The 26,088-nt window shown below is 53.1% G+C and overlaps 1 protein-coding gene across 23 annotated transcripts in view; it reads left to right on the plus strand.

The window, feature by feature from the left end:
- The window catches only part of MACF1 (microtubule actin crosslinking factor 1), a 141,024-nt gene that overhangs the window by 43,694 nt on the left and 71,242 nt on the right, over positions 1 to 26,088 (plus strand). For 19 of the 23 annotated variants that reach the window (XM_072917952.1, XM_072917946.1, XM_072917953.1 and 16 more), the window contains 31 exons: positions 188 to 354; positions 932 to 1,044; positions 1,137 to 1,243; positions 1,659 to 1,778; positions 1,884 to 1,979; positions 2,220 to 2,347; positions 2,442 to 2,535; positions 3,241 to 3,395; positions 3,939 to 4,215; positions 4,661 to 4,789; positions 5,036 to 5,113; positions 5,229 to 5,390; positions 5,904 to 6,008; positions 6,536 to 6,631; positions 6,959 to 7,084; positions 9,035 to 9,187; positions 10,438 to 10,592; positions 10,993 to 11,119; positions 11,556 to 11,739; positions 12,274 to 12,443; positions 12,705 to 12,883; positions 13,065 to 13,203; positions 13,565 to 13,758; positions 13,909 to 14,071; positions 14,513 to 14,596; positions 14,686 to 14,793; positions 15,444 to 15,542; positions 16,767 to 16,919; positions 17,020 to 17,108; positions 17,498 to 17,633; positions 20,439 to 25,676. In XM_072917952.1, the coding sequence (XP_072774053.1) occupies positions 188 to 354; positions 932 to 1,044; positions 1,137 to 1,243; positions 1,659 to 1,778; positions 1,884 to 1,979; positions 2,220 to 2,347; positions 2,442 to 2,535; positions 3,241 to 3,395; positions 3,939 to 4,215; positions 4,661 to 4,789; positions 5,036 to 5,113; positions 5,229 to 5,390; positions 5,904 to 6,008; positions 6,536 to 6,631; positions 6,959 to 7,084; positions 9,035 to 9,187; positions 10,438 to 10,592; positions 10,993 to 11,119; positions 11,556 to 11,739; positions 12,274 to 12,443; positions 12,705 to 12,883; positions 13,065 to 13,203; positions 13,565 to 13,758; positions 13,909 to 14,071; positions 14,513 to 14,596; positions 14,686 to 14,793; positions 15,444 to 15,542; positions 16,767 to 16,919; positions 17,020 to 17,108; positions 17,498 to 17,633; positions 20,439 to 25,676 (9,324 nt within the window). Of the gene's footprint in view, positions 1 to 187; positions 355 to 931; positions 1,045 to 1,136; positions 1,244 to 1,658; positions 1,779 to 1,883; positions 1,980 to 2,219; positions 2,348 to 2,441; positions 2,536 to 3,240; positions 3,396 to 3,938; positions 4,216 to 4,660; positions 4,790 to 5,035; positions 5,114 to 5,228; positions 5,391 to 5,903; positions 6,009 to 6,535; positions 6,632 to 6,958; positions 7,085 to 9,034; positions 9,188 to 10,437; positions 10,593 to 10,992; positions 11,120 to 11,555; positions 11,740 to 12,273; positions 12,444 to 12,704; positions 12,884 to 13,064; positions 13,204 to 13,564; positions 13,759 to 13,908; positions 14,072 to 14,512; positions 14,597 to 14,685; positions 14,794 to 14,974; positions 15,058 to 15,443; positions 15,543 to 16,766; positions 16,920 to 17,019; positions 17,109 to 17,497; positions 17,634 to 20,438; positions 25,677 to 26,088 lie in introns of those variants that run through there. The other 4 variants (XM_072917966.1, XM_072917964.1, XM_041720822.2 and 1 more) reach the window with 2 other exon arrangements.

Consider the following 26,088-nt stretch of genomic DNA (forward strand, 5'->3'; position numbering starts at 1 on the left):
CCATGCAGGTCCTGTGACCCCTTCCCCAGTTCCACGGCCGCAGGGTCCCCTCTCCCCCGTGGTGGCCACAAGTTGCCTCCTGCCCTTTCTGGTAGCCAGGTCTGGGGCAAGTTCACAGAAGCTGGATGTGCCTGGTGGAGGTTTCCCTGCTCCTGCATCCTCCCATGGCTGTGCTGCTTCCTTCCAGATCTCTGACATCTACATCAGTGGGGAGCTGGGGGATATGTCAGCCAAGGAGAAGCTCCTGCTGTGGACACAGAAGGTGACAGCAGGTTACATCGGGTTGAAATGCACCAACTTCTCCTCCTGCTGGAGCGATGGCAAGATGTTCAACGCCCTCATCCACAGATACAGGTGGGCAGGAAGAAGCAATGGGGAGTGTCATGAGGGATGAGGATCTCCCAGGGGTCTCTGCCCACCACTGTGGTCAGTGATGGGCTGGGGTGCTTGGAGAGGTGGGTGAGGCTGGCAGGGAGCAATGTCTTTTTCACCTGGAATTCTCTCTTCTGACAGTGGAGGGGGGGATGCTTGGAATGAGCAAAAGATACATCAGGTTGCAGGAAAAAAGAAATCTTAATGACGCTGAGGAGAGAGGCAGAAAAGAAAAGCTTTTAAAGTCATGAGTGCTGCAGCACTGCCCTTTCGCTCTCCATGAACAGCAGCACTTCCATCCATGCTTTTATCCCGGATTCTTGGAGGTTTCCCAAACAGCAGTTAAACCTCTCTTGGCTCCTCCTTCCTCAGCTGGGAGGGTTTTTCTTTGCAGCCTGAACCCCCTTCCCGAAGGGGATGAGACAGGGAAGTCCTGCAGCCCCTGGAGAGCCACCACCCTGGGACAGGGGCTCAGAGCCACCCATGGCAGCAGTGCCCATCCTGGATGCTCTGCCCCGGCTGCCCGGTGCTGGTTGTGACTCTGGGGCGTGTCTTGCAGGCCAGATCTGGTGGACATGGAGAGGGTGCAGATCCAGAGTAACCGGGAGAACCTGGAGCAGGCCTTCGAGATCGCCGAGCGCCTGGGGGTCACACGGCTGCTGGACGCCGAAGGTGGGTGGCCAGGGCATGTCACCAGCGCAGGGACATGCCAGCCTCTCTTCCCACTCCCTTTCCTCACTGCCTTTCTGCTTCCCTCCTGCCAGACGTGGACGTTCCCTCTCCGGATGAGAAATCCGTGATAACTTATGTGTCTTCAATCTACGATGCCTTTCCCAAAGTCCCCGAGGGAGGAGAAGGGATCAGCGCCATCGTAAGCACTGCTGAGGGCTGGGATGGGCATTTGGGAGGCAGCTGGGGGCTGTGGGTTTGGGAAAAGGTCTGTTCCCTGTGGAAAAGGGCTGAGGAGAGGGAGGAAGGCCCCTTTATGGTGTCTGCCCTGTGACCTGCTGGCGTGTCTGTAAGGCCACAGCGCTGCCCAGGCTCTCAGTGCAGTGGTGGAACTTTGTAATTTTGGGAAGAGGCCGTTCCCAAAATTTCCTGCAGGAAAATAGCTGAATTTACACAGAGCAGCTGGCAAGGAAGATTTTCCTCATCTCTGTACCTGGGATGGCATCACAGCAGGAAGGCCCTGGCACATGATGCACCCTGTAGCTCGTCTGTGGCACCTCAGTCCTTTCTGTGATTTGCCCACCAGCAGTGCTTGCAAAGACACTCTCACCCCACAGGAGGTGGATTCGAGGTGGCTGGAGTACCAGACCCGTGTGGAGTCCCTCATCTCGTGGATCAAGCAGCACACGATACTCATGTCAGACAAATCCTTCCCCCAGAACCCTGTGGAGCTAAAGGTAGGTGCTGCACAAGGTTTCTCCTCAGCGTGTCCTGTGTCCAGTGCTGAGGGACGGCTGGTGGCATTCCCCAGGGTGGTTCCTGATGAGCCTTTCTCATCCCAGGCACTTTATAACCAGTACATACACTTCAAAGAAACTGAAATCCCAGCGAAGGAGCAGGAGAAAGGACAGATAGAGGAGCTCTACAAACTGCTAGAGGTGAGGATCATTGTGGCTGCCCAGAGGCTGGTAGGTGGGAATGTTGTGCTTTTTTAGCAAGGCTGAACTTGCTCAGTTCAGGTTGATTTTGGAGTGGAGAAGTGGGAACACCCCTCAGGATAAAGGAGGCAGCGAGCAGTGCACTGCAGGAGCAGGGGCAGAGCCTCTCTTCCCTCGCTGGAATCCCCAGCCAGCTCAAGGCAGAGGTGGGAAATGCCATTCTGCTGATGTTTCCCCCAGGTTTGGATTGAATTTGGACGCATCAAGTTGCCCCAGGGCTACCACCCCAACGATGTGGAGGAGGAGTGGGGCAAGCTCATCATTGAGATGCTGGAGCGCGAGAAGCTCCTGCGGCCGGCGGTGGAGAGGTGGGTGCTGTGCCCAGGCAGGGACATCCCCTGCTCCTCCCTCTGCCCAGAGGGACATCCAAAACCCCTCTCTCATCCCCCTCTGTCATTCCAGGCTGGAATTGCTGCTACAGATCGCTAACAAAATCCAAAATGGTGCTCTGAGCTGTGAAGAAAAGCTCACCCTGGCGAAGAACACGCTACAGGCTGTGAGTGGGGAGTGGGGTTTCCCCCTCCTGATTTTATTGATTTATTTGTTTTCCTACTCTTTTTTTGTACCCATCTCCTCTCCTCTCTTCTGCCTGGGGTGATGGGTTCCCCTGGAATGTTTTCCTTTCTTTTCAGCCCTTGAGCCTGTCCCAGAGGTGCTGTAGGGATGGAGGTAGATATTTGCTGATCCACAGATCACCTTGAGGACAGGGGCGTAGGGAATGGTCTTGTCTCTGGGAATACAGCAAGTGAAGCTAGACATCTGCAGAGGTGCTGATGGGAATGGTGTGGAGGAGAACAGTACTTCTGGAAAAGCTTGTTGAATATTTTTTGTTGTATAATGAGGCTTAAAACCCCCAAAATCTGTTTTATTTGCCTGGCGGAAAGGACTCAGTGGCCGACCCTGTGTAGGGAGCAGGTTTCTGAAGAGATTTTCTTTGTTATGGGAGAAAGAGATGTTGGTTGAAAGGGTTGGGAGCTAAAAATGGTGATCCCATCTGGATATGAACTGGAAGTTTCCACAAACAGAAGTTTTTCTAAAGGGTTTGTCCTGGCTGTGGTGTGGGGGGTTGGATTCCTGTTCTGCTCCAGCTATGCTTGAGGATCCAAAGGTGTTTCCAGTCTCCAAGCTGGGTTGCTGTGATGTTCTGCCTGCCCCTCCTGGGCTGGGGGGACGTGGCCCTGAGTGTCCCCTGTCCCCTCAGGATGCTGCTCACCTGGAGTCGGGCCAGCCGGTGCAGTACGAGTCCGACGTGGTGGTGTACCTGCAGGAGTGCGAGGGGCTCCTCCGCCAGCTCCAGGTGGACGTGCAGATCCTCCGGGACGAGAACTACTACCAGCTGGAGGAGCTGGTGTTCAGGTTGATAGTAAAAGGGTTTTAAAATCATGGGGATTAAGGGTTAAAAGGAAAAATAAGCTTAGTAGGCCCTGGAAAAATAACCACCCGTAGCACATGGAGAACTTGTGCTTGCTAGAACTGCAGCTGCACATGATAAGTGATATAATTGTTAGATGTGATGATTGTTTAGTAATTAAATATAATTGCTGTTTAATCATAAGAATAATCATGAGAAACTGTGGTCAGGGACCTAAGAAAGATCACGAGAAACTCATGTCAATGTATACAGTAGAACAACATAAGTTTAATAATTAATATGTAAGTTATATAATGATAGAATATAAAATACATTCAGCTCGAAAGCCGTGTCGGAGTCAGATTTGGGTTTGTACCCCTGATTCCCAGAGCTCTTATTAAAGCACCTGCAGATAATCATATCCCATGATTATTGTGTTCCAGAACGCTAAGGAGGTGACCTTGGAGAAGCTTCCTCAGGGGCTGCACATCTGCTCTGTGTGGGAGCACGTGTCCATCTCCTCACCCTCTCCTTGCTTGCTTCCCCAGGATCATGAGGCTGCAGGACGAGCTGGTGACGCTGAGGTTGGAGTGCACCAACCTGTACAGGAAAGGCCATTTCTCCACGCTGGAGCTGGTGCCCACGTCCACGCTGAGCACGACGCACCTGAAGGGCGAGTCCCTGACCAAGGGGCTCCACACCTCCTCGGCCTCCTGGTTCCGGAAGCCGATGACCAGGACGGAGCTGGTGGCCATCTCCTCCTCCGAAGATGAAGGCAGCCTCCGCTTCGTCTACGAGCTGCTGGCCTGGGTGGAGGAGATGCAGGTGAGTGCTGGGCCAAACCTCCTGCCTGTGATGTGGGAAGCTGCCCCAGGCCTCCTCCTGCCTTTATCTGTGAATGGTTGCTTTGATGGTTTGTAGTTTTTGGAGATCGGAGGCTTCTGTCTGGAGCTGGGGTTTCTCTCTTGTTTTCTCTTCTCTCTGGGTTTTCTCTCTTTCTCCCCAGAGGGAAACTGGGGATCAGTTTCTCTCTGATCCCCACTGCTGGCCAGTGGGAGCCTTTCAAGGCTGGAAGCAGATCTGTGCTGATGCAGTCACTTGGTCTTACGTGGGTGGGAAGCTTGTGTGGGCTGTCCCAGAAATATTCGGTGTTGGAGCACTGGCTTAGGATCTTCTACCAAGACTGGGAGGTGTTTGCTCCTTCTGGGAGGATTCCTGGTGTCCCTTTGAGAGCAGAATGAGCAGTGCTGACCGAGCCTCTTGGTTTCAGATGAGACTGGAGCGGGCAGAGTGGGGCACCGACCTGCCGAGCGTGGAATCCCAGCTGGAGACCCAGAGGCACATCCATGCCAGCGTGGAGGACCTGGGCTCCAGCGTGAAGGAGGCCAGGATGTATGAGGTGTGGTGGGGACACCAGGCATGGCCCCACGTGGGGGATGAGGGCGTTAGGATCAGCTCTTGTGGGTCACTTTCCTGGGACAGAGGTGATTTTTAAGGATGGAGCTTCTGAGTTGATGCAGTGCTGTCCTGAGCCATCCTCTCCACCCTCCCCTTCCTTGTATAGAGCTGTGGAGGAAGATTTGGGGATGGGGCTCTGAGTGATGCTGCCCTGTGATGGGTAACAGGAGCGTTTCTCATCCTTCAGGGTAAAATGTCTCCGAATTTCCGCGCGAGCTACACGGAGACGCTGGGCAAGCTGGAGACTCAGTACTGCAAACTGATGGTGAGCACTGCCAGGGAGCCTGGGGACCCTCCCTGCCCCAAGGCTGGGCAGAGGGGCAGAAACCCATCAGCCACAGAGCAGGGAGGAGGAATGATAAACCATTCTTTGTGCCCAGGAAACCTCGAGCTTCAGGCTGAGGCACCTGCAGAGCTTGCATGGATTCGTGTCCCAGGCCACGGCCGAGCTGATCTGGCTGAATGAGAAGGAGGAGGAGGAGCTGGCCTACGACTGGAGTGACAACAACCCCAACATTGCAGCCAAGAAGAATTACTTCTCGGTGAGTGCTGGCAGGGCAGGTGCTGCTTTTGGTCCTCTGTGGAGCCCTCAGCTCCCAACAGACCCGAAATCCTGAGGCTGGATGCTCCCTCCCAGCTCACTGAGCTTGTTGCTCCTGAACAGAGCTGATGGAAGCTCTCCCCAGAGCAGAAGGTGAAGTGAATGTGTGTGTTCAATTGAATTGCAATCAAAAAGGCATCAAAAGATGTATTTTTAGCATTATTTTGGAGCTCAAGGCATCTTGAACTGGTGGGGGCGAGGGAGGTAAGTCTGAGCCGAAGAGGAAAGTTAATTCCTCTTTACAACAGTATAAACAAATTCCCATCTTTCCCCAATCACAATGTGTGAAGAGGTCCCTGGGCAGGTTTCCAGTGCCCACAGGAGGCAGATTCCTGTTGGGAATGTGGCTGTGGTGCTGTGCTGGATTCCTTGGCATCCACTGGCACACTGTGTTAGTTGGACACAAGGTCTGAGCGAGGTCCCAGTGCTGAGATTTGGACTTTCCCTCCTGCAGGAGCTGACAGCAGAGCTGGAGGAGAAGCAGGACATCTTCCGTTCCCTCCAGGACACGGCTGAGCTGCTCTCCCTGGAGAACCACCCGGCCAAGCAAACCGTGGAGGTGAGCAGGAGCCTGGCAGAGCTGTGGGGTTCCCAAGGATCAGATCACCTCATCTGCAACTGGGAGACTCGCTGCCCCACCCCGCAGAGCCTGATGATGTGTTTTGTGGTGGCAGGACATCAGTGCAGTGGTGGAGCTTTTTAATTTTGGGAAGGGGCCGTTCCCAAATAATCACAGCTCGAATTCAGACACAAACACGCAGAGCATGAGCCTTTCCCACAGAGAGGTGATGCAGGGAATGGCCTTGGCTGCCCTGGAGTCATCCAGGCTTCCAGGGGCACTGTGGTGGTGAAGCAAAGGGCTGTGGGAACATTTTCCACGGGGTAAAAGCAAAATTGTTCCTGCCTCTGGCATCGTGGGTGACATGGGAACACTGAGACAGAGTCTGCCATGTCCCATGTCCAAACCCTCCTGGGTGCAGCCAGATTTTGGTCATGTCTGCCTCTCCCTCCATCTCCTGTGTCCTTGCTGTGCCCCTCCTGGCTGTGGCTGCCCTTTTCCAGTGCCCTTTTCTGTGTTTTCCACAGGCCTACAGTGCTGCTGTGCACACCCAGTGGCAGTGGATCAAGCAGCTCTGCCTGTGCGTGGAGCAGCACGTGAAGGAGAACGCTGCCTATTTCCAGGTATTTGGGGCCAAATTCCCTCAGTCCCATCTGCTGAATCCCACTCCATGAGCTGCTCACACTGCTGGTGCCCGTGATGGGGAGGGAAGGAGGGATTTGTGTTTTCTCTGGAATATCTGTTAGCTGCTCCCTGTGCGTTTGTAGGGGGAAAAAGGGATCAGCTTCCCTGTAGTTCTGCTCATCCACCTGGGATGATCCTGCCCTTGCAGCCCTAAAGCCAGAGCAGTGTCAGGAGCTGCTGGCTGAGCCTTTGGGGTGCTCCTTGCCTGCCTTCAGGCTGCTCAGGGGACTTGTCCAGGTCCCTGTGACCCTTTTTTGCCTCCGCAGTTCTTCAGCGACGCCCGCGAGTCGGAGACGTACCTGCGGAACCTGCAGGACTCCATCAAAAGGAAATATTCCTGCGACCACAACACGAGCCTGACACGGCTGGAGGACCTCCTGCAGGACTCCATGGTGGGTTCTCTGGCACCCCACCACCCTGCTCTGCTCCAGCAGCCTTGCCTGGGACACCTCTTTCTTCTCCAGGGAGAACTGGGCTCCTTATCCCCGCGGTTTGGTGGGATGTGGTTTGTGTTCCATCTTGGGCGGTGATTTGTTTTCCTGTGGAGCTGCTGAATGAGCTGCAGGCCGTGTGGTGTAGCTGGAGTTGGTCACTGTCATTTAGAGGCACCACCTGAGCTCTCTGTGTCCTCAGGGTGAGGAGCAGGCAGGCTGTGCTGGCTGTGCAAGGTCACAGCCTGATGTGTGAGCTGCTCCTGCCCCAGCCAAGCCCATCCTGCACAAAGGCAGGGCCTCTAGGATGCTCCTGGTTCTGCTTTGGAGCTGGTGGAGAAATGCCTGCTCTTTATCCAGCCTAAATCCTGTGCTAATCCATCCTGCTGGATGGGGGGGAGAGCCAGGGCAGCCTGGCTGTGCCAGGGGCTGATCTCTGAGCACGTGGCCTGGCTTAGCTGAGCAGAGCCCAGGCCGTGGCACTGTCACCTTCTTGCCTGATTTGGCCTGAAAAAAAACAACCTAAAACCAACCCCCAAGGAGCAAAGCATCAGCTGGTGTTTGAGACCAGGGTCAGGGGAGGATTTGGGCTGTGGCTGAAGTGCTGAGCTGTGGTGGCAGGGTCAGGAGGTGACACTGAGTGTGTGGAGGCAAGTGGTCACTAAGATGTGCACATCAGGGCACTGGGGTGCCCTTACACGGGGTGGTGGGTGCATCAGCTCTCTCTTCTCTCCTGGAGGCCTGGGGGCTCCCCCATCCTCTCTGTCACGGTCTCGGGGTTGTCCTGGCCTGTCTCTGGTGCTGCCAGGACATGGAGAGCCAGGCTGGGGTCTGTGTTTGGGAGCCCTGGACCGTCAGGAGTCTGGCAGGTGTCACCTGGGGTGGGAGAGGCTGTTCTGGGCAGCCAGTGAGTGGCCACAAACCCAGGACTGGGGCAGCTGCCCTGAGCTCAGCTATATTACTCTTTCTTACCTAATAAGTTAAAGTTGTATTTCTTCCAATCATGCTCCCTGGGACAGGCACAGGTAGTTTATTTAATCATTTATTCTTTTATTTTAATTTAATTTGATTTGATTTTTTTTTAACCATTAAATTCTCCTCCACTGTTGTAGCGCACTAACCAACCCCAGAGTACCGAGCATGAGGGAGAACCTTTTCTGGGATCCTTTTTTTTAAATTTTTTTTATTTTTTAAACCTTTTGCCACAGCCAGCAGGGGCTGAGCTGTCACTAATCACACGAGCTGCCAGTGTTGTGATCCGCACACGTCTCCACGGTGCCAGAGGCTGTTCCAGGGCAGCTTTGCCACCATTCCCCCGGGTTGGTGCCATGGCCAAACCCAGCAGGGATTTGTAGGAATCAATTACCTTCAGCTGGCAGATTTCTCCCCAGAGCCGGAGGCCTGTGCGGTCGCTCCACCCCGAGCCCCTTTCTCCTGAGATGTTTTATCCCCAAAATTCATCGCCTCCCATTCCAGCCATTGTTTAAACACCCCTTCATCCTTTGCTTTAGAGAAGGGAGCATGCTTCCCTGGGCTCTCCTCCAGGCAGCTAAACCAGCTTTGGGCTGGACATTGTCCTGCTCTCGGCCCCTCTCAGCTGCTGGGACGTTGTTTTGGTGGATGTTGTGTTCTCTTTTTTTTTTTTTTTTATCCTTTTGAAAGAAAACATTTTCTTGTCCTACCAGCCAGAGAGCCAGAGGTGTGCATGTGGCTTTGCAGGGCAGTGGGAGTAGCAGTGACGTCCCATCCCATCTCCTGAGCCCTCTTCCCACCCTTCCAGGGCAGCAGGATCCTCCTGACGTGTTTGCTCAGCCCTTGCAGGCCAGCGCTGGGGTGGGGGGCGAGCTGAGACGCCCGGCACAGACCTCCCCTCACCATCCTTGAGCATCCCATCCTCCTTGTCCCTGCCAGGATGAGAAGGAGCAGCTGATCCAGTCCAAGAGCTCGGTGGCCAGCCTGGTGGGACGGTCCAAAACCATCGTGCAGCTGCGGCCCAGGAACCCCGAGCAGGCTGTGAAGAGCACCATCCCCATCAGGGCTGTCTGCGACTACCGGCAGATTGAGGTGAGGGCTGCCAGGGGGCTGGTGACCTGTCAAAGACCACCCTAGGTCAGGGGTGGTTAAAAAACTTCTCCTCCAACCTGTGCTTCCAGAGAAAGGCTCAGCAGTCTCTGTTGTTCGGTCTCAAGGCAGTTTATTGCAAGTTATCTAAAAGATTTTCTTCTGGGGCTGCTGTGGTTTGCTCACAGCTGAGGCAGAGGCACACACACACCCTGACATCCTCTCTGTCCCCTAATTTCTTCTTTTCTCCCTCCACCCAGGGCTGCTGCTATCTTTTATATGGCACATTACATGTTCATGTTTATAGTTTTTCCTCAATACCTATTACCTATATTAAATGGTGCTTTTCTATCTTTTATATGGTACATTACGTGTTACATGGGTACAGTTTTTCCCCAGTGCCTATTACCTATATTAAATGGTGCTTTTCTACTCTAAACCAATCTGTGAGTGCCAACATCACCAAGAACACGGAGGCAAGGAAGAAGAAAGAGGGAGGACAGGACAGGCCCAAATCCCTCCATCTTAAAACCTCTGAACCCCATGTACAAAACAGAAACCCCCCTGTACAGGTGTTAAACCCCCCCTGTACAGCACTAAAAAATTCTTCCCTCTACTTTGTGACTACTTCTACTATAACATCTAAACTTTTGTGACTTCTTGTTCTTCCTGCAAGGTTGGTAAATCGTTCCATGGCTCAAACCCAAAATCACAGCTGTTTCCAGCTACCTGCCAGGGTCTCAAATGCTTCTGACCTGGGCCTGGAACCTCCAAAAATGTCTGAGGGACATTTTGAGTTCCAACAGTGGCCCTTGGGAAGGGAAGGCAGGGACAAGGGGTTGGCACCCGGGGTGGTTTAGGATGAGCGCTGTGGGATCTGTCAGTGGAAAGCAGGAGCAGAGTGGGAAGGCAGGGGGAGGGAAAACAGCAGGAGTGTTTTTCCTGGAGCAGATCTCCATGTCTCAGATTTATTCTGGGCAGGAGCTGGAGTCTTTTCCCCTTCCAAGGAGGATGGGCTTCATCAGCCTCAGCCAGACAAGCACGTGGGTGGCAGCCAGCTCCCTGTAGCTTCCTTGTCCCTTCCTCTCCCGGCACGAGTGTGCCGCGCTGCCTGGCACCGTCCCAGGCTGTTGCTCCATTCAAACACATCCATCTGTGAATTTCTGGGAGCTGGCTCACCCCCAGGAGAGGGGCAGGTGAGCAGGGCCCTGCTGCTGGTTTCTGACGGGCTCCTGGTGTTGGTGCTGTTGCAGATCACCATCTGCAGGAACGACGAGTGTGTCCTGGAGGACAATTCCCAGAGGACCAAGTGGAAGGTGATCAGCCCCACGGGGAATGAGGCCATGGTGCCTTCTGTCTGCTTCCTGATCCCCCCACCCAACAAAGAGGCCATCGAGATGGCCAGCAGGTAACTTGGTGACAATCACAGAGAGATGGGATGGTGGCATGGGAGGGGACAGATTTGGGGTGGGAATGGGAAGAGAGTGGGGATGGAGGTATGAAAGTGGTTTGTGGTGAGGAAAGGACTCCCTCATGCTTCTACAGCTGCAAACTCTACTGCAGAGAGGGTTTTTTTGCAAGCTGCAGTAGCTTGCAAAATGAAAAAAAAAAGACAATTTGGGAGGAGGGATCCCCGCAGGGATCTCTGGCACTGAACAGCAGGAGCATCACTCCCTGCGTGCTGCCGCTCTGGGGTCACTGGGCTGATGAGCTGCTGCCTGGCAGTGATGGCTGGGGGATTAACGGGGTCAGGGCTGGGTTTGCTGGGAAGATCCAGGGCTGATGGATCTGCTCCTTTCCCCTTGCAGGGTGGAACAGCTGTACCAGAAAGTGATGGCTCTCTGGCACCAGCTGCACATGAACACAAAGAGCCTCATCTCCTGGAACTACCTGAGGAAGGACATAGCCCTGGTGCAGAGCTTCAGCATGGAAAAGGTACAGAGGAGCTTCCCTGCCTGGTTCTGGGGTTGTGCTGCTCTCCAGGCTTCTCTGTGTGGCCAAAAAGAGGAGAAAACCAGGGAGTGCAAGGCTGGGGAAATGAAGGATCTTTACACCTGGAACAGTGCACACCTTGAAAAGGGTCACAGTTTACAGCAACGGGGAAAAGGGGAACAAGTCACACCTTGAAAACCTGAGTCTGGGGGTGCTGTGCAGAAGGATTGCAGCTTTTCCCAATAAAAAGAGGATCAGGAGCTTGCTGCTGCTGAGAGATGGTGGATTGAGCATTTCATTAGGGAGTGAGCACAGCTGGAGGGAGGCACGGGTCTGATAGAGAGGATTTGAAAATGCTCCTTGGGCAAATGAAGGCGGTTCAGTTGGTGTGCAGGAAGTTGTTCCTGATGTTTGCATGTGCCTCTTTTTCCACTCACAGCTCAGATCCTTGGCCCAGGGGGAGTGTCAGCAAGCCCTGAAGAGCCTGCAGGCCCACTACGAGGATTTCCTGCAGGACAGCCGGGACTCCGAGCTCTTCTCCGTGTCGGACCGGCTGCGCCTGGAGGAGGAAGTGGAGTCTTCCAAGGAACACATCCGGCATCTGCTGGAGTCCATGGAGAACGGTGAGCTTCAAAGGGCCTGATGGCTTAACCAGGAGCTGTGGGAACTCATAAACAAAGGATTTATGGGATGGCTTAGTGTTCTTTTCCTGAGCTAGCTGGTTGATGGTGTGAGCAGCTGCTCTCCTTATTTCTCCATCTATCCCTCCAAGTGTTGGGCCTTTGTCCAGCACTATTCCAGCAGAGAGGCCTTGGCTTTGCAGCTTCAGCTGAGCTGCTGAGCCCTCTTCCCCTTGTCGTGTTGGCAACGGGGATGCATTCCAAGCAAGGAGCTCTTCCTGCATTCAGTCTTTGGGAAAATACACGTGCTGGTGGCACTTGTGAGTCCCACTCGGACCGAGGATTCCCGTCAGGCTCCCTGAGGCTGGACTCATTTCCAGAACGAGACGTTTTAATTAAAAAAATAAAAAAAATGAAGAACACCTGAGCAGAGATGCTGGTGTCAGCGCTCGGCTCTGGGGGTTCCAGCAGGTCCCGTCTGGGACAGATACTGGCCAGTGGTGCTTGAGCTGCTCTTTGTGTGTCTCTGGCTTGCAGAAGACAAGGATGAGACCCTTGCCAGGAGCTACCTGTCCGAGCTGAAGAACATCCGCCTGCGGCTGGAGGAGTGCGAGCAGCGGCTCGTGAGCCGCATCCAGTCCCCGAGCAGCGCCCGGGCCGACGGTGACACCATCCAGGAGAATGCCATCCGCATGGCAGAGCAGGAGGTCAGGCCTGCTGCTGGGAGGTGGGCAGGGAGGGGTGAGGTGGGCAAAAATATCCAAAAATCCACATCCAAGAGTAGCTGTAGCTCCTCTGCGTGGGCGAAGGGCGCGGGGTTTGAGGGAATCTCGCTGCGCAGGAGGCAGCGGGGAGCACCAGCACCGGGCTCCCTGCCTCGTTTCCTACCAGCTCCTTTGCCAAGGGCACTCCTGCCTTTTCCCTGCCTCTCTGGGCTCTCCTTTTACGCTGTCTCCCTCCCGCTGCAGCGCACGCAGGCGGATCTGCAGCAGCTGCAGTCGGAGCTGCGGGTTGTGTCCCAGAGGTGCTGCAGCTTCCTGGACAAAGCTCCTGCAGGGCCCAGCACGCCCCATCTGCGTTCAGAGCTGGACTTGGTGGTGAACAAGATGGAGCAGACACATGGGCTGTCTTCCATCTACCTGGAAAAGTGAGTAGGGATGTGCCTCAGTTCCCAAACTCCCTTTTGAGTGTTCTGCTAAAGGCCGTGTTCTGTCCCTCCAACACACCTTGTGGTGGGTGTGACTGAATCCATGCCCCTGCAGCACACGGTGCAGCCTCCAGCTCTCTGCCACGCCTGGGATGTCACTGTGTTCTGTTTGGTTTGCCAGGCTGAAGACGGTTGACATCATTATCCGCAGCACCCAAGGAGCAGAGTCCCTGGTGAAAGGCTACGAGGTGAAGCTGAGCCAGGAGGAGGCTGTTCCTGCTGACCTGGCGGCCATTCAGACTCACAGGGCAGCCCTGCAGGTGGGTGCTGTTGGTTTGTCAAGCAGCGTCCTTCCCTTTTTTCTGCTGAATTTGGACTGTGGGACGTTTTTTTTTTTGCCTTGGTACATTTGAGAGGGTTTTGTGAGGGCCCTGATTGTTTTGTGAGTGTGGAGGAGGTGCTGTGCCTTGTGCTCTGTCTGCTGCTGTGGGACAGGGCCTGAACCAATCTGACTGGGAGCATTTCCCCTTCATTCTACAGCTCCCAGTTCTTTGCAGCTTAAGGAGAGTGGGAAAATAAACCCGTTAACCCCTTTGCAGCTTTGTCACCTGTGGCTGGGAGGACATCTCTGGGTCCCTTCTGCTTTCAGTGACACTGACCCGGTGCTGTCTCCTTTTGCAGCAATGGCTCGGGGAGGTGAAGGACAAGGGCTCCGTGTTCTCCACGCTGGAGGAGGAGATGGCCAAGGCCAAGGAGGTGGGGGAGCAGCTGTTGAGGCTGAGGCAGGAGCGCAGCATCGACCTGGAGCGCTTCCAGGAGAAGGGGAGCCAGCTGTGGGATCGCTGGCAGCGAGCCTGCGCCCAGATCGAGACCCGGTGAGAGACTCCTGCCTCCTCTTCCAGATTTACTCTCATCCTTCAGCTGACACCTTGGGGCAGGCTTGGTGGAGGTGAAATCTTTCTGCCTGGGATTCCTGCTGGTGCTGTTTTCACCCCCTCCTCTTACCTGTCATGGTTTTCTCTCAGCCACACGGAGCTGGAGAGCATCCAGGAGGTGCTGAGTGATTACCGGCAGTGCCACAGAGCCCTGATCCAGTGGATTGAGGAGATCACAGCCCAGCAGGAGCTGATGAAGCCTGGCCAGGCTGAGGACAGCCGGGTGCTGTCGGAGCAGCTCAGCCAGCAAACGGTGAGGCAGGACCTCGTGATGTCTCCTTGCTGCCGTGAGCATGTCACTTCTTTTCATCTCTGAGCTTGGAAATATGAAAAGCAGCAGGGAAGAGGCTGCAGGCCTGAGCTGGGTGTCTGGGAAGTGGAGGAGCTCTGCTTGGTTTGAGGTGCATGTGAGGTCTTGCATGAAAAATTGGAGGGATGGGAACCAAAATTCTGCTCACGTGCTCATGGCCACTGTCATAGAATCCCAGACAGGTTGGGTTGGAAATGTTCTCCAAAATCATCATCTTTCCATCCTCCTGCCACGGGCAGGGACACCTTCCACTAGACCAGGTTGCTCCAAGCCCTGTCCAACCTGACCTTGAACACTTCCAGGGTTGGGGCATCCACAACTTCTCTGGGCAGCAACTCAGCCAACCTGTTCTGACAACCACTTTTGCTTTGAATTTCCTTGAAGGCTTTGGCTGCAGAAATTGAGAAAAACCAAGCCAAGCTGGACCAGTGTCAGAAATTCTCCCAGCAGTACTCGGCCGCCGTCAAGGTACAGTTCCTGGGTAGGGTGGGCTGGGCAGGAGCAGCCCTGGCAGAGTTTGCAGATCTCACAAGCTCCACATCTCCCCACCTTCTCAGGACTATGAGCTGCAGCTGATGACCTACAGGGCCTTCGTGGAGTCGCAGCAGAAGTCCCCCATGAAGCGCCGGCGGATGCTCTCCTCCTCAGATGCCATCACCCAGGAGGTAGGAGCCCACCTAAGCTCAGCAGAGGGGAAATTTTGGGTGGGGGGGTTCTTCCATGCTCAGCAAAACCACCCAGCAGCCTCTGTGAAATGAGCTCCTTCCTGCTGAACTCTCTTGTATAAATAAAGTTTCCACCCTCGCTGTTTTTTCCAATAGCCAGAGAGGATGGCTTAGTGCCCTAAGCACCAGGTATGCCATACCTAGACTCCTGGGAACCCCTGGGTCAAATCCAGCGGGGTCGGCTCAGCCCTTCAGCCTCGCGAGGTAAATAACCAGAGCACCATGCAGTGTTGCTGTGTGTGCATCTTTGGGATGAGAACCTTTTTAGGGACCCGAGCTCCCTGTCTGCTCTGTGTGGATATTAAAGATCCCGGTAGCCCTCTGTAAGAGTTGAGCATCCGCCCCAGTGTCCGTGGCCGGAGTGTCCCCTCGCTCCAGTGTCGTGCAGCATGCCTTGTGTGGCCACCACCCTCCCCAGCAGACCTGCTGCATTCCATTGGTGCCATCCCGGCTCTGCCAGGTGCCCTGGGGGGTTCCCAAGCCACAGGTGCCTCATCCCTGTCATGCACTGTGGAGAGGGACGCTCTGCATCCACCAGCAGGACTGATGCACCCCCTCTTCCCTCTGTTTTCCCCTCTGTCCCTTGGCAGTTCATGGATTTGAGGACTCGCTACACGGCCCTGGTGACACTGACCACCCAGCACGTGAAGTACATCAGCGACGCGCTGCGGCGGCTGGAGGAGGAGGAGGTGAGGCCGTGGGACACACCTGTGATTTCTTAAAAAAATACGGATATTGATCTAGGACCGATACCCAACTGTGATGGACAAAAACTCTCTAACAGTTTAAAGTTAAAAAGTGTGTGTTTATTGTGTGTGGGATAGCTCCCAAACACACACCGCAGCTTCCAGGTGATTACAGAGTCTTTTTATCCATCCAAGTGTTGAATACCCAAAATACAAATACATATTCATCATTTTGGTACATCCCCTTCCTCATTTCATAGGCTAATAATTTAAAAAACTATTCAGCATGGGTAGTTTGTTCCTTGAAATGGGTCGGTGGGAATTCTTAAAGAAATGTGGATATTGATTTAGAACCGATACCCAACTGTGATGGACAAAAACTCTCTAACAGTTTAAAGTTAGAAAGTGTGTGTTTACAAAGCTACAATTTCTGAATTATTAAAGAAATCTGGATATTGATCTATCACCGATATCCAACTGTGATGGACAAAAACTCTCTAACAGTTTAAAGTTAAAAAGTGTGTGTTTATTGCATGTGGGATAGCTCCCAAATCCACACTGCACCTCTCAGGTGATTACAGAGCCCTTTTATCCATACAAGTATTGAATAGCCAAAATACAAATATTCATCATTTTGGTACATCCCCTTCCTCACTTCCTATGCTAATCATTTAAAAAAGTTATGAAGCATGCATAATTTGTTCCTTGAAATGGATTGGTGTCCCTTTCATGGGGAGGGGTCTCAAAATGAGGAAGTAAATGAAGTCTTCCTCGCTCTGGCCTTTCTACCTTTTCAATGCAAAGATAACAAATGAACTCTTGGTAGAACTCCCATTCCTTGTCTTCAATTGGTTTCTGAACAGAGGAGGCCACAATTGTCTTATGTTCTAAACGCTATTTGTCAGTTTGTATTCTTCATTATAAACCCAGCTAACTAAACATTGTGCTGACAAGCAATCAATTATCAGTTAACTACTAACTCTTAACTTCATCAAGGCCTACTCATTTATTTTAATTAACTCTAGTAAGGCTTATTTCTAACTAAAATCTTAGCTGCTCTACAATCTCTAAATTCCTTAAAATTTACGTTTCACCTGCACTCTGTCCCCACATCCCCCCCACCCCCAAGGATGCTGCTCCGTGCTGAGGGCACGTCCTGGGCGCTGCTCCCCCTTTGGAAATCCCTTTTGACGTGGTTTGTCTTCCTCCTTTCCCCTGTGTTTGCAGAAAGTGGTGGAGGAGGAGAAGCAGGAGCACGTGGACAAGGTGAAGGAGCTGCTGGGCTGGGCCCTGGGCTTGAAGCAGAGTGTGCAGGGCAGGACAGCTGCTGCTGGCAGCAGAGAGCTGGGAGACATCGAGAAATCCATCTCGGAGCAGCAGGTAAAGCAGGACTGACGCCAGGCCCTGGGGTTTAACTTCTGCTCTTTTTTCACAGCTGCATTAAGATCCTTCCTTTCTTTTTCACTTTTTTTTTTTCCAGGCCCTGAATGAGGAGCTGACTGCGAAGAAGGAGCAGGTCTCTGAGGCCATCAAAACTTCCCAAATCTTCCTGGCAAAACACAGCCACAAGTGAGTGTGACCAGGGGGAGAACAGGGGCTGGAGGTGAGATTCCTTAGAGCTGGTGGATCCATGGGATCCAGTGCCTGACTCCAGTTAAAAACAATGAGCTGCACACAGTTGTCTTCTCTATTGTCTGCGATGAGACCTGTGAAATGTGCAACCCATTTATGCTGTGGGACGATATTAATCCTCTTTAGTTGAGATTCAGCCCCATATGTTTGGGGATTTGATTGTTACAAGGCAGGCCAGCCTTTGCTCAGTTATCCTGGCAGGTTTAGCTGAGCAGGGCAGGGAGAGGATGGGACTCCTGGTGGATTTGGCCTTTTCCTGTGCTTGGAAGGATGTGATGATTCTGTGGAGATGGTTTGGGCTGAGGTATTTCCCCTTCCCCTTACAGGCTTTCCCAACCAGAAAAGGATCAGATTTCTGCTCAGATTGATGCTTTGAAGGAAACCTACCAGGCTCTCTGCAGCAACTCCACGGAGCAGCTCCAGCAGCTCCAGAGCCAGCTGGCTCAGGAGACAGAGCACAAGGTACTGCTCCCTGCTCAGCCCTGTTCCCTCCTCACTTCTCTCCTCAGGCGGTGCAAAAGGTTTCGTTTTGTTGTGTGTCTCCTGGCCACTGGCCACTCACAGCCTCTTGGTTGCCCTCCTTTCTCTCCTATTCATGGTCACCCAAAGCATCTGGGGGTGCCAAGCAGGAGCTGTTTTCCTGCTGCCTTCCAGCTCCATGGGAGAGTTGTCCTTTGGTTGCCATCAGGGCTCTGCCCTCTGCACAAGGCTCGTTTGTGCTCGGCGAGCAGGGTGGCAGATGGAATTCTGCCCTGGAAATCTGTGTCCCCCTGAGGAAATCTGTGTCCCCTGAGGGCTGTAACCTTCAGAGGGCTCAGTCCCACAGCTGCCTGCGGGCAGGGCGTGCAGGAAGGTGGGACTCACTCCTCAGGGATCTCAGGGTCTGGCCAAGGCTTTTTCTTAGCGCTGGCTGAACCAAGTAGCTCTTCCTTGTGGAAGGCAACTGCATTATCCAGCCCTTCAACTGACCTGGGAGACCTTCAGGACCCGTTCCCTGTCCATATCCACCAGGTCCCATCCTTGTAGGGAGGGCTGGAAGCGCATCCTTATTGCCTCTGTTACCAGCTGTCATTCACAGATTTACGTGTGCGTGTTCTCTAAGTGTATATTCATGTGTCAATGGATATTTTTGTGTGTTTGCTTGCTGGCTCCCTGTACCCTGAAGCAACAGCCCGCTCACATCTGGCTGTGAGACGCAGGTTTTGGCTCTCAGGTCTGTGAGTGAAGCCCTGTTCAAGCCACTCATGGGGAGAAGGTGGCAGAGCTGCTCTTTTTGAGATCTGCCTGTCCAGCTTTCACCTAAATATGTAGTGATTTGCTCCAAGCTGGACTTTACAGCACATTCCAGGTGTTTCAGAGCAGGAAATTATTTATTTTATTGCAAGCCCTTTAGCCCTTGTGCTGGCAGCAGAAAGGTGAACACATCATTTTTTTAAGCCATCACAGATTTGGTGCAGCCTCCCTGTGGAATGGATGCTTTTTTTCCTTTCCCTTTTCCTCCCTTTTGGTCAGGAAAATTATTTTAGAGCAAAAGCCTTCTCCAGGGCTTGTTTTGGTCCAGCATGAGGCTGCTTTGGGGCTGGAACAGTTTTCACTCACGGACTCGATGAAGCCCAAGAGCAAAACAAGAGATGTCAGTGGGGCTTCACCTTAAATCCCCGTCTGCAAAACCATCCCTGCGGCTCTGGTGCAGAGCTGTTGCTTCACTGTAGAGGGAGCATGAAGAACTCTTTAACATTTGCTTGCTGGAAACATCCGTCAGAAAGAAGTTACAAAAGACCAAAAAATGCAAAGCAGAGCGCGCTAAATTGAGCATGATGTGTCCCTGTATGGTTTGTGTTTCATGTCAACTGTTTTTAAGATTAACTGACATCCTTGCTTACAAGTTTAACTAACCCCCCTGGGATTTAAACAAACAAAACACACAAAAGGGAAAGAGGACGGACCTGTGTGTGGGGGTTCTTTTTGCAAAACAAAACAGTCGCATGCTGGACGCTAACCCCAAGCTTTACACTGTGTGTGATACGGCTGAACTGCTCCATAAGGCTCTGTCTTTAACTGCTCAAGGCACACCCTGCAAGTCGGTAAGTAAAAGCCTTTTACTCCCCTCCCTCCCATCCATCTCCTTTTTTATCCTTCTCTTTTGTTTTCCCCCCTTTCCCTCTTCTCTGTCTTTCCACAGCTTGTTCATCTCTGAGTATGCACGTCAGGGTCTGGCCATGGTGGTGGAGAGCTTAGGTTGTCCCAGAAGGTTTCTCCTGTCCCCACAGCAGGGTGTTGGGATGCAAAAGGAATTCATTCCATAGTCCTGATTCCCTCCTTGCTATCCCCACAAAAATCTTGGTGTGCTTGGGCCAGCCTTTCACCCAACCAGTGGCACTGGGAGAAACCCAAACATCCAGAGAGGCTTTGAACAAAGACACGTTATCACCTAAATTATTATCCTCCCTGTGGAGATAGCAGCAAGAAAAGCCCCTCCAAAAAAAACACCACAGTAGTTGGTGTGGTCCCAGTTTGTCACTGTTCCCATGCTGGAACCTCCAACTTGTTCCATTTCTCCCCTGGCCCTGCCTGAGGAGCAACTTGGAGGTGCTGAGCAGGGTCAGAGCAGGGTCTGTGGTCATGCCTGGGGAGCTGTGCTGCTCCTGCCCTGATGCATGGCTGGGAGCTGCTCCATGGCTCTGGGGTGTTCCCCACCCTTCCTGGCACTTGGGATTTGCTTGGGAAGTGCAGGATTTTCAGCATGGCAGGAATCAGCATGGATGCTGTGCTGGGAAAGGTTCCTCTTTACCCCAGAGTGGGTGGTTTTGGGGAGGTTTTCTTCCCCGTGAGTGCACAGTGGGGTTTGTGTTGTCTTTACTTTTTAAAGCTGGAGTTGTTGAAGGGCTTTTTTGTGCTTGTTGGTCTCCTGCCCTCTTTTCTGTGGAGCATTAGGAATGATTCCGAGTTTTGGTGCTTGCTGCTTTGCTGCATTACTGCTGGTGGATATTGGAAGCATCTTGGTGTTGCCCTGGTGATGGACTAGATTTCAAAGGCTTTAGGACTTTCTAGCCTGTTTAGGGATTTTAAGTTTGGCTTTTTTTTTGGGGTTTTTTTGTTTTTTTTTTTTTGTTTTGTTTTGTTTGGGATTTTTTTGTTTGTTTTTGTTGATTTTTTTTTTGTTTTGTTTTTTTGTTTTTTTAAACTGAGGCCTCCCTGAAAATCATAAAATGAGTGCTGGAAATGCTGGATTCTGATTTAATTCTTTCCCTTCTCTTTCTGTTCCAGGGCAGCGAAGCCGTGGCAGGAGTGATCGATCTTGGCACGGTAGAAATATTCCCTGTCTTTGGTGCCATGCAGAGAGGTCTTATAGATCAGGACACGGGCCTGGCCCTCCTGGAGGCCCAGGTGATCTCCTCTGACTTAGTTGTCCCAGAGACCAGTGAGAAACTCTCCTTGGAGAAAGCTCTGGCAAGAAACATCATTGATCTCAGGGCGTTCCAGGTGCTGCAGGAACTGAAGGATGCTCTCCAGCAGGTGGAAGAAATCAGATGTGAAGGGAGGCAGCTCCTCCCCGTCGTCGCTGCCATAGAAGAGGGGAGGATCAGTGAGAGCCATGGGCTGAAGATTCTTGAGGCTGAGCTCATCACTGGGGGCTTTAAATTCCAGCAGGGCAGAATCAGCATGGAGACAGCAGTGCAAGAAAATCTCCTCCCCACCCAGCTCCACTCCAGGCTCCTGTCTCACCTGGAAGGTGGCAAGGATTTGATTGACCCCAACACTGCTGAGAAGATCAGTCTGCCTGAGCTCCTGGAGAGGTGCATCATCCACCAGGAGACTGGGCTGAGGCTGCTCCCAGTCAAGCAGCTGGCAGGTGGGATGGTGAGCTTGAGGTCAGGCAGGGAGGTCAGCATCTTCCGTGCAGTGCAGGAGGGGCTGATAGACAGGCAGGTGACCATCAGGTTGCTGGAAGCCCACCTCTTTGCTGGTGGCATTGTTGACCCCAGGACGGGACACAGGCTGACCGTGGATGAGGCTGTCAGGCACAATTTGATTGACCAGGATTTGGCCTGCACGCTTCTGATCCGGCAGCTGCAGACGGGTGGGATCATGGACAGCGTCACGGGAGAGAGGCTGACCGTGGATGAAGCCCTAAGGAAGGGGTTGGTAGCTCCAAGGATTGCACTGCTGGTGCTGGAATCCCTGGGGTCCTTTGTGGGGCTGCTGTGGCCAGAGACGGGGGAGATCATCCCCGTTGCAGATGCTTTGGAGCAGGGGATCCTCTCCACAGAGCTGATTCAGGAGGTTCTCAGCAAGAGGCAGCTCCTTCAAGGTGTTCTTACACCGGACACCACGGAGGTGCTGTCCTGGCAGAAGGCAGTGGAACGGGGCGTCCTGGAGAGAGAGGTGGTGAAGAAGCTGAAGTCAACGGCCATACCTGATGTCATGGCCAGCATGCAGCTCGCTGGATCTCCAAGCAGGAGCAGGCACAGCCAGAGCTCCCTTGGAAGGAGCCCCACAGGTCAGGAGGAGCCTCTGCTGAGGAGTGACGACGAAAAGCTGATGTTCCACTTGATGACCCACAGCTACATCAACATCCACGATGGCCAGAAGGTGCTCTTAGTGGATGCAGAGTTGAACAATCTCACTAAAACTCTCATCCAAAGCCAAGAAAATGGATCCTGTGCCCAGGTGTTGGAAGGCTTTGAGGAGACACAGGCAGACGCAGCCCTTGAAAGTGAACCTTGCAATGGTGTGGCTTTGCAGCAGCTTGAGCTTCAATTTGCTCCTTCAAAAGGTGAAAGCGAGAAGATCCTGTCACCCAGAACTGCTTTGGAGAATGGGGAGGTGGTGGTGGGACCTGAAAGTCTCCTCTTGGAGGATGCAGAGGATTTCCTGCGTGTGGAAGAGCAGGAGCAGATTTCCACTGAACAGGAGATCACCAGGAGTGAAGCTGATGCTGAATTTGGGAAAGAACACATCACTTTTACAGCCAAGGATAAACATCAGGTAAAATTATTGATGCCAGAACCTCCCAGTGACCTTGATAGTGGATTAATCAGAGAAACAGAGGAAATGATGGTTGAGGCAGAAGAAGAGTCGAAGCCTCCTGCTATAGATGGAGTGGAAGGTCCCGAACACCAGAAGAGGGAATTGGAAAGTGGGGCAGTGGTTGTGAAAAGTGAAATCTGCATAACAATGGGCGTTCCAGAAAGTAGAGACAGTCTGAAAATCATGGCAGAGAGGTCTCAGGGTGTGAGGGAACCTGAACGAGAGGCAGAAGAAGTTAGAGAGGTTTATTTGCCAAAGGAGGGGACAGCTGAAAATGGTGTGCTGGAAGGAGAGGAGGTTGTGCTCCCTGCACGTGGGGAGGCAGCACCGGCAGAGAGGCAAAGCACAGACATGGAAACTGTGTTGAAAGTGGAAGAAGGAGAGTGGGAAGGAGTGTTGGGTGATGAGGGCGTTGAGGAACCATCCCTGCCAGCCCCTGAGGAGCAGGAAGCAGAGGACACCTTGGAAAAGCTGCTGATGCAGCTCCAAAGCGGTGGCATCATCCACGAGCAGACGGGCAGGGCGCTGCTGCTGGACGAGGCCGTGGCCTCTGGAGTGGTGTCCGGCCACACGGCCGTGAAACTCATGGAGAGGATGAAGATGTTCAGCGGCTTCTTTGACTCTCAGGTGTGTGAATCCTTGACCACCGAGGACGTGATTGAAGAAGGTCTGATGGATGAGAAGCTGCTCCAGAAGGTCCTCGCGTCCGACAAAGCCATAAGTGGTGTCCTTGACCCAGGCAACAACTTTGTCTACTCCATCAAGGATGCTGCTGCTGTTGGCCTTCTGGACAAGGAGACAGCCATGAGGATCTTGGAAGGGCAGGTGGTTACTGGGGGGATTGTTGACTTGAAACGTGGCAAAAAAGTGTCGGTGACTTTGGCTTCAAATCTGGGCCTCATAGAGCCAACGGGTCGGACAGAGCTGGTGAAGCTGGAGAAGGCTTCCAAGGGGAAAGGCACCGATGAGGTGACCAGGCAGAAGCTCATTAATCTGCAGGCTGAGACCAGTGGAATTGCGGATCTTGAAACCAAACGGCCTCTGACTGTGGCAGAGTCTGTTGAGAAAGGGCTCCTGGAGAAGGAAAAAGCTTTTCAGCTCTTGACCAAGCAGGTTGCTGATGGAGGAATCATCCACCACATGTCTGGGATGAGGCTTTCGGTGGACAGCGCGATGAAACACGGTTTGATCAACCCAGATCTATGCAAGGAGCTCAGGAAGGCTGAAAGTGTGGTCCGGCAGGACTTTGTCCATCCAGCTACAAAGGAGAAGCTGCCCTTGCCCCAGGCAGTGTCACTGGGGATCCTTAGCTCAGAATTCCAGAGGAAAGTGCAGGAAATCCAGGCTGAGAGCGGAAGCATTCTTGATCCGGCTTCTGGCCAGCGACTGGCGCTGAGCCAAGCGGTGCAGGAGGGCTTGGTACCCCAGCAGGTGGTGGAGAAAGCCCTGGCATCTCCAGAGATGAGAGAAGGAATTGTGGACCCCGAGACCTGCATGGTCGTTCCCTACTCGGAGTTCCTGAAGAAGTGTAAAATCGATATCGAATCCGGCCAGAGGTACCTGGAGGTCCATCCCTTCCAGGCCATCAGGGACGAGGTGACAGGGACCAAGCTGCCGTGTGCTGAGGCGGTCAGGCTGGGGAAGGTGGACCCCCTGCCCGCCCTGAGGCTGCTGCAGGCACAGGCAGACAGTGGAGGGGTGGTGGAGGGCAGTGTCAGCCAGAGGCTGTCCCTGAGGGCAGCTGTGGAGCAGGGCGTGCTGGATGAGCCCATGGCCAAAGTCATCGCCACCAACCAGCTCAGGGCTGGTGGAATTGTTGATGCCCCTGGTGGGAAGAGGTTGACTGTGAAGGAAGCTGTTGGAAAAGGGCTGATTAGCCAAAAATTAGCTGCTGGTCTTCGGGATGTGGAAATACCTGATGAGGAAGTTGGTTCTGAGGTTTGCATAGTAGGAAAAAGGCAACTTTCGCAAGAAAAAGTAGAAAAACTGTCTCCAAAAGAGGAAGGTGTCATCCTCCCTGCCAGGTCTGATGGTGCCGAGCCCAAAGCTCAGCCTGAACCTGTGAGCTATGACACAGCTCAGAGTGCTGCTGCAGCCACTGAGAAATCCCCCAAAGCACAGACAGAAAGGAAATTGAAACCCCAGGAAGCTTCAGAGGATGGTGTCCATCCCCAAGAGGAACATCATCATCTTCATCACCCCCAGGCAAAGGCTGAGGTGACTCCAGAGCACCCCTCAGTGTTGGGGACAGCATCTCTCCCTGAAGGGGCAGTGGTGGAAAAAGGGATCCCAAAAAGCAGCACCCAAGTGAGAGCAGCCCGGGGCAAGGAATCCAGGGGAGAAGTGGATGGAGAGACAGAGAAAATAGAGAGACTGGACTTGGAGAAGGAGCAGTTGTTCTTGGGCACAGAGGTGTTTCACAGGGAGGAGGATGGTGAGGAGAGGAGGAGAGAGTTTGTAAGTGAAGAGGGAGTTGTGGCAGGTGGAGAAGGTGCAGTGGTGACTTCTGGGCAAAGAGAGAGAGTGACCAGTGTGGTCCAGGAGACTCCAGCAGCTCTGTGGGAATCTGTCACTGTGGGCCCAGAGAAAGGAGGGATGGGCCCTGCAGAGTCTGGAGAACCCCCTGAGGTTGATGTTCCTGTGGGAGATGAGCTTGGAGGGAAAAAAGCTGTGAAGCACACAGAAAGAGAAACCTCTCGCACAGAAGGTCCAATTGATCAGGAAAAAACAAGTGAAACTGAGCTGAAACCTACCCAGAAAAAGAAAAGCAAGAAAAAGAAAGCAAAGCAGGGCAGCATTCCAGGAGACAGCACTCAGCCAGAGAAGCCTGCAGAAAAGCAGCTCCTTCCTTCTCTGGTTTCCCATGAAATTCCAAGGAAAAAGGGTGAGGAGGAGCACTTTGTCTCCAGGGTGCCAGAGCCAAAACCTGAATCCAGCATCGAGACTGCTGCTGGGTTGGCACGAGACACAGCCAAGCACAAGGGTGGAAAAGGAAAGAAAACAATTCCTGGGAAAGACACAGAAACCCCCAGAGAGGATCAGGGGTTCCCTGTGCCCCCCAAGCACGGGGAAACTCAAGAGGTGGTGAAAGGTGGGATCAAGGATGGTCACGATTCCTTGGTGGCCCTGAGTCTGGAGGAGAGGATGGCTCAGGAAGACACCAGGGTGGAAACCACCTGGGATGTGTCCAGCACAGCCACCGTGGCACAGGAGCTGCCCCATGACTTAATTATCACAGAGGAGCCCACAGAAGTTCAGGAAACCTCTGCAGTCCTGGAGCTTGGAGAGGAGAAACAGCACGAGGAAAGAGCTGAGCTCAGAGCAGACCAAGCCCCTGCTCCCCCAAAATCCCAAGAAGAGCCCCCCCAGGAGAGGAGCAAGCAGCCAGGTCCGGGTGATCGGGGTTTGCTCTTACCTGTGATCGTGGAGGGGGAGCTGCTGGAAACCTCCAGGGAGTCCACGAGACCAGCCCAGGTCAGTGAATATTTTTGCTATTTTGGCAATTTTTCTGAGCTGTTTGTGGGTGTTTGGGGCTAAATCTGTCTGAGGTCCTCGGGACAGAGGGCAGCTGAAGCGTGAGGAGTGGATGTTGCAGTATCGGCTGCAGTGGATTTGGCAAAGGAACTGGTGATGTACAACTGGAAACATTCAGGGCTGAGCTGTGGCTCTTTTTGCTGGAGCATTACTGCTAAATGACTAACAAGTAGAACTCTTTTTTTTTTTTTTTGGCACTTTTGCTGCAGCTCCAAGAGATCTCTTGCCGTTTATAAGCTTATGTTGGAAAAAGAACCGTGTGTTTTATTTTTCCTGTAGTAAATCTTGTAGATAAGGCTGGCAAGTGGCAAGTCCATGAGCGGGAACGTTATTAACAAATTTCTCTTTTGGA

This window comes from Taeniopygia guttata, chromosome 23, assembly GCF_048771995.1.
Source record: "Taeniopygia guttata chromosome 23, bTaeGut7.mat, whole genome shotgun sequence".
Taxonomy (NCBI): domain Eukaryota; kingdom Metazoa; phylum Chordata; class Aves; order Passeriformes; family Estrildidae; genus Taeniopygia; species Taeniopygia guttata.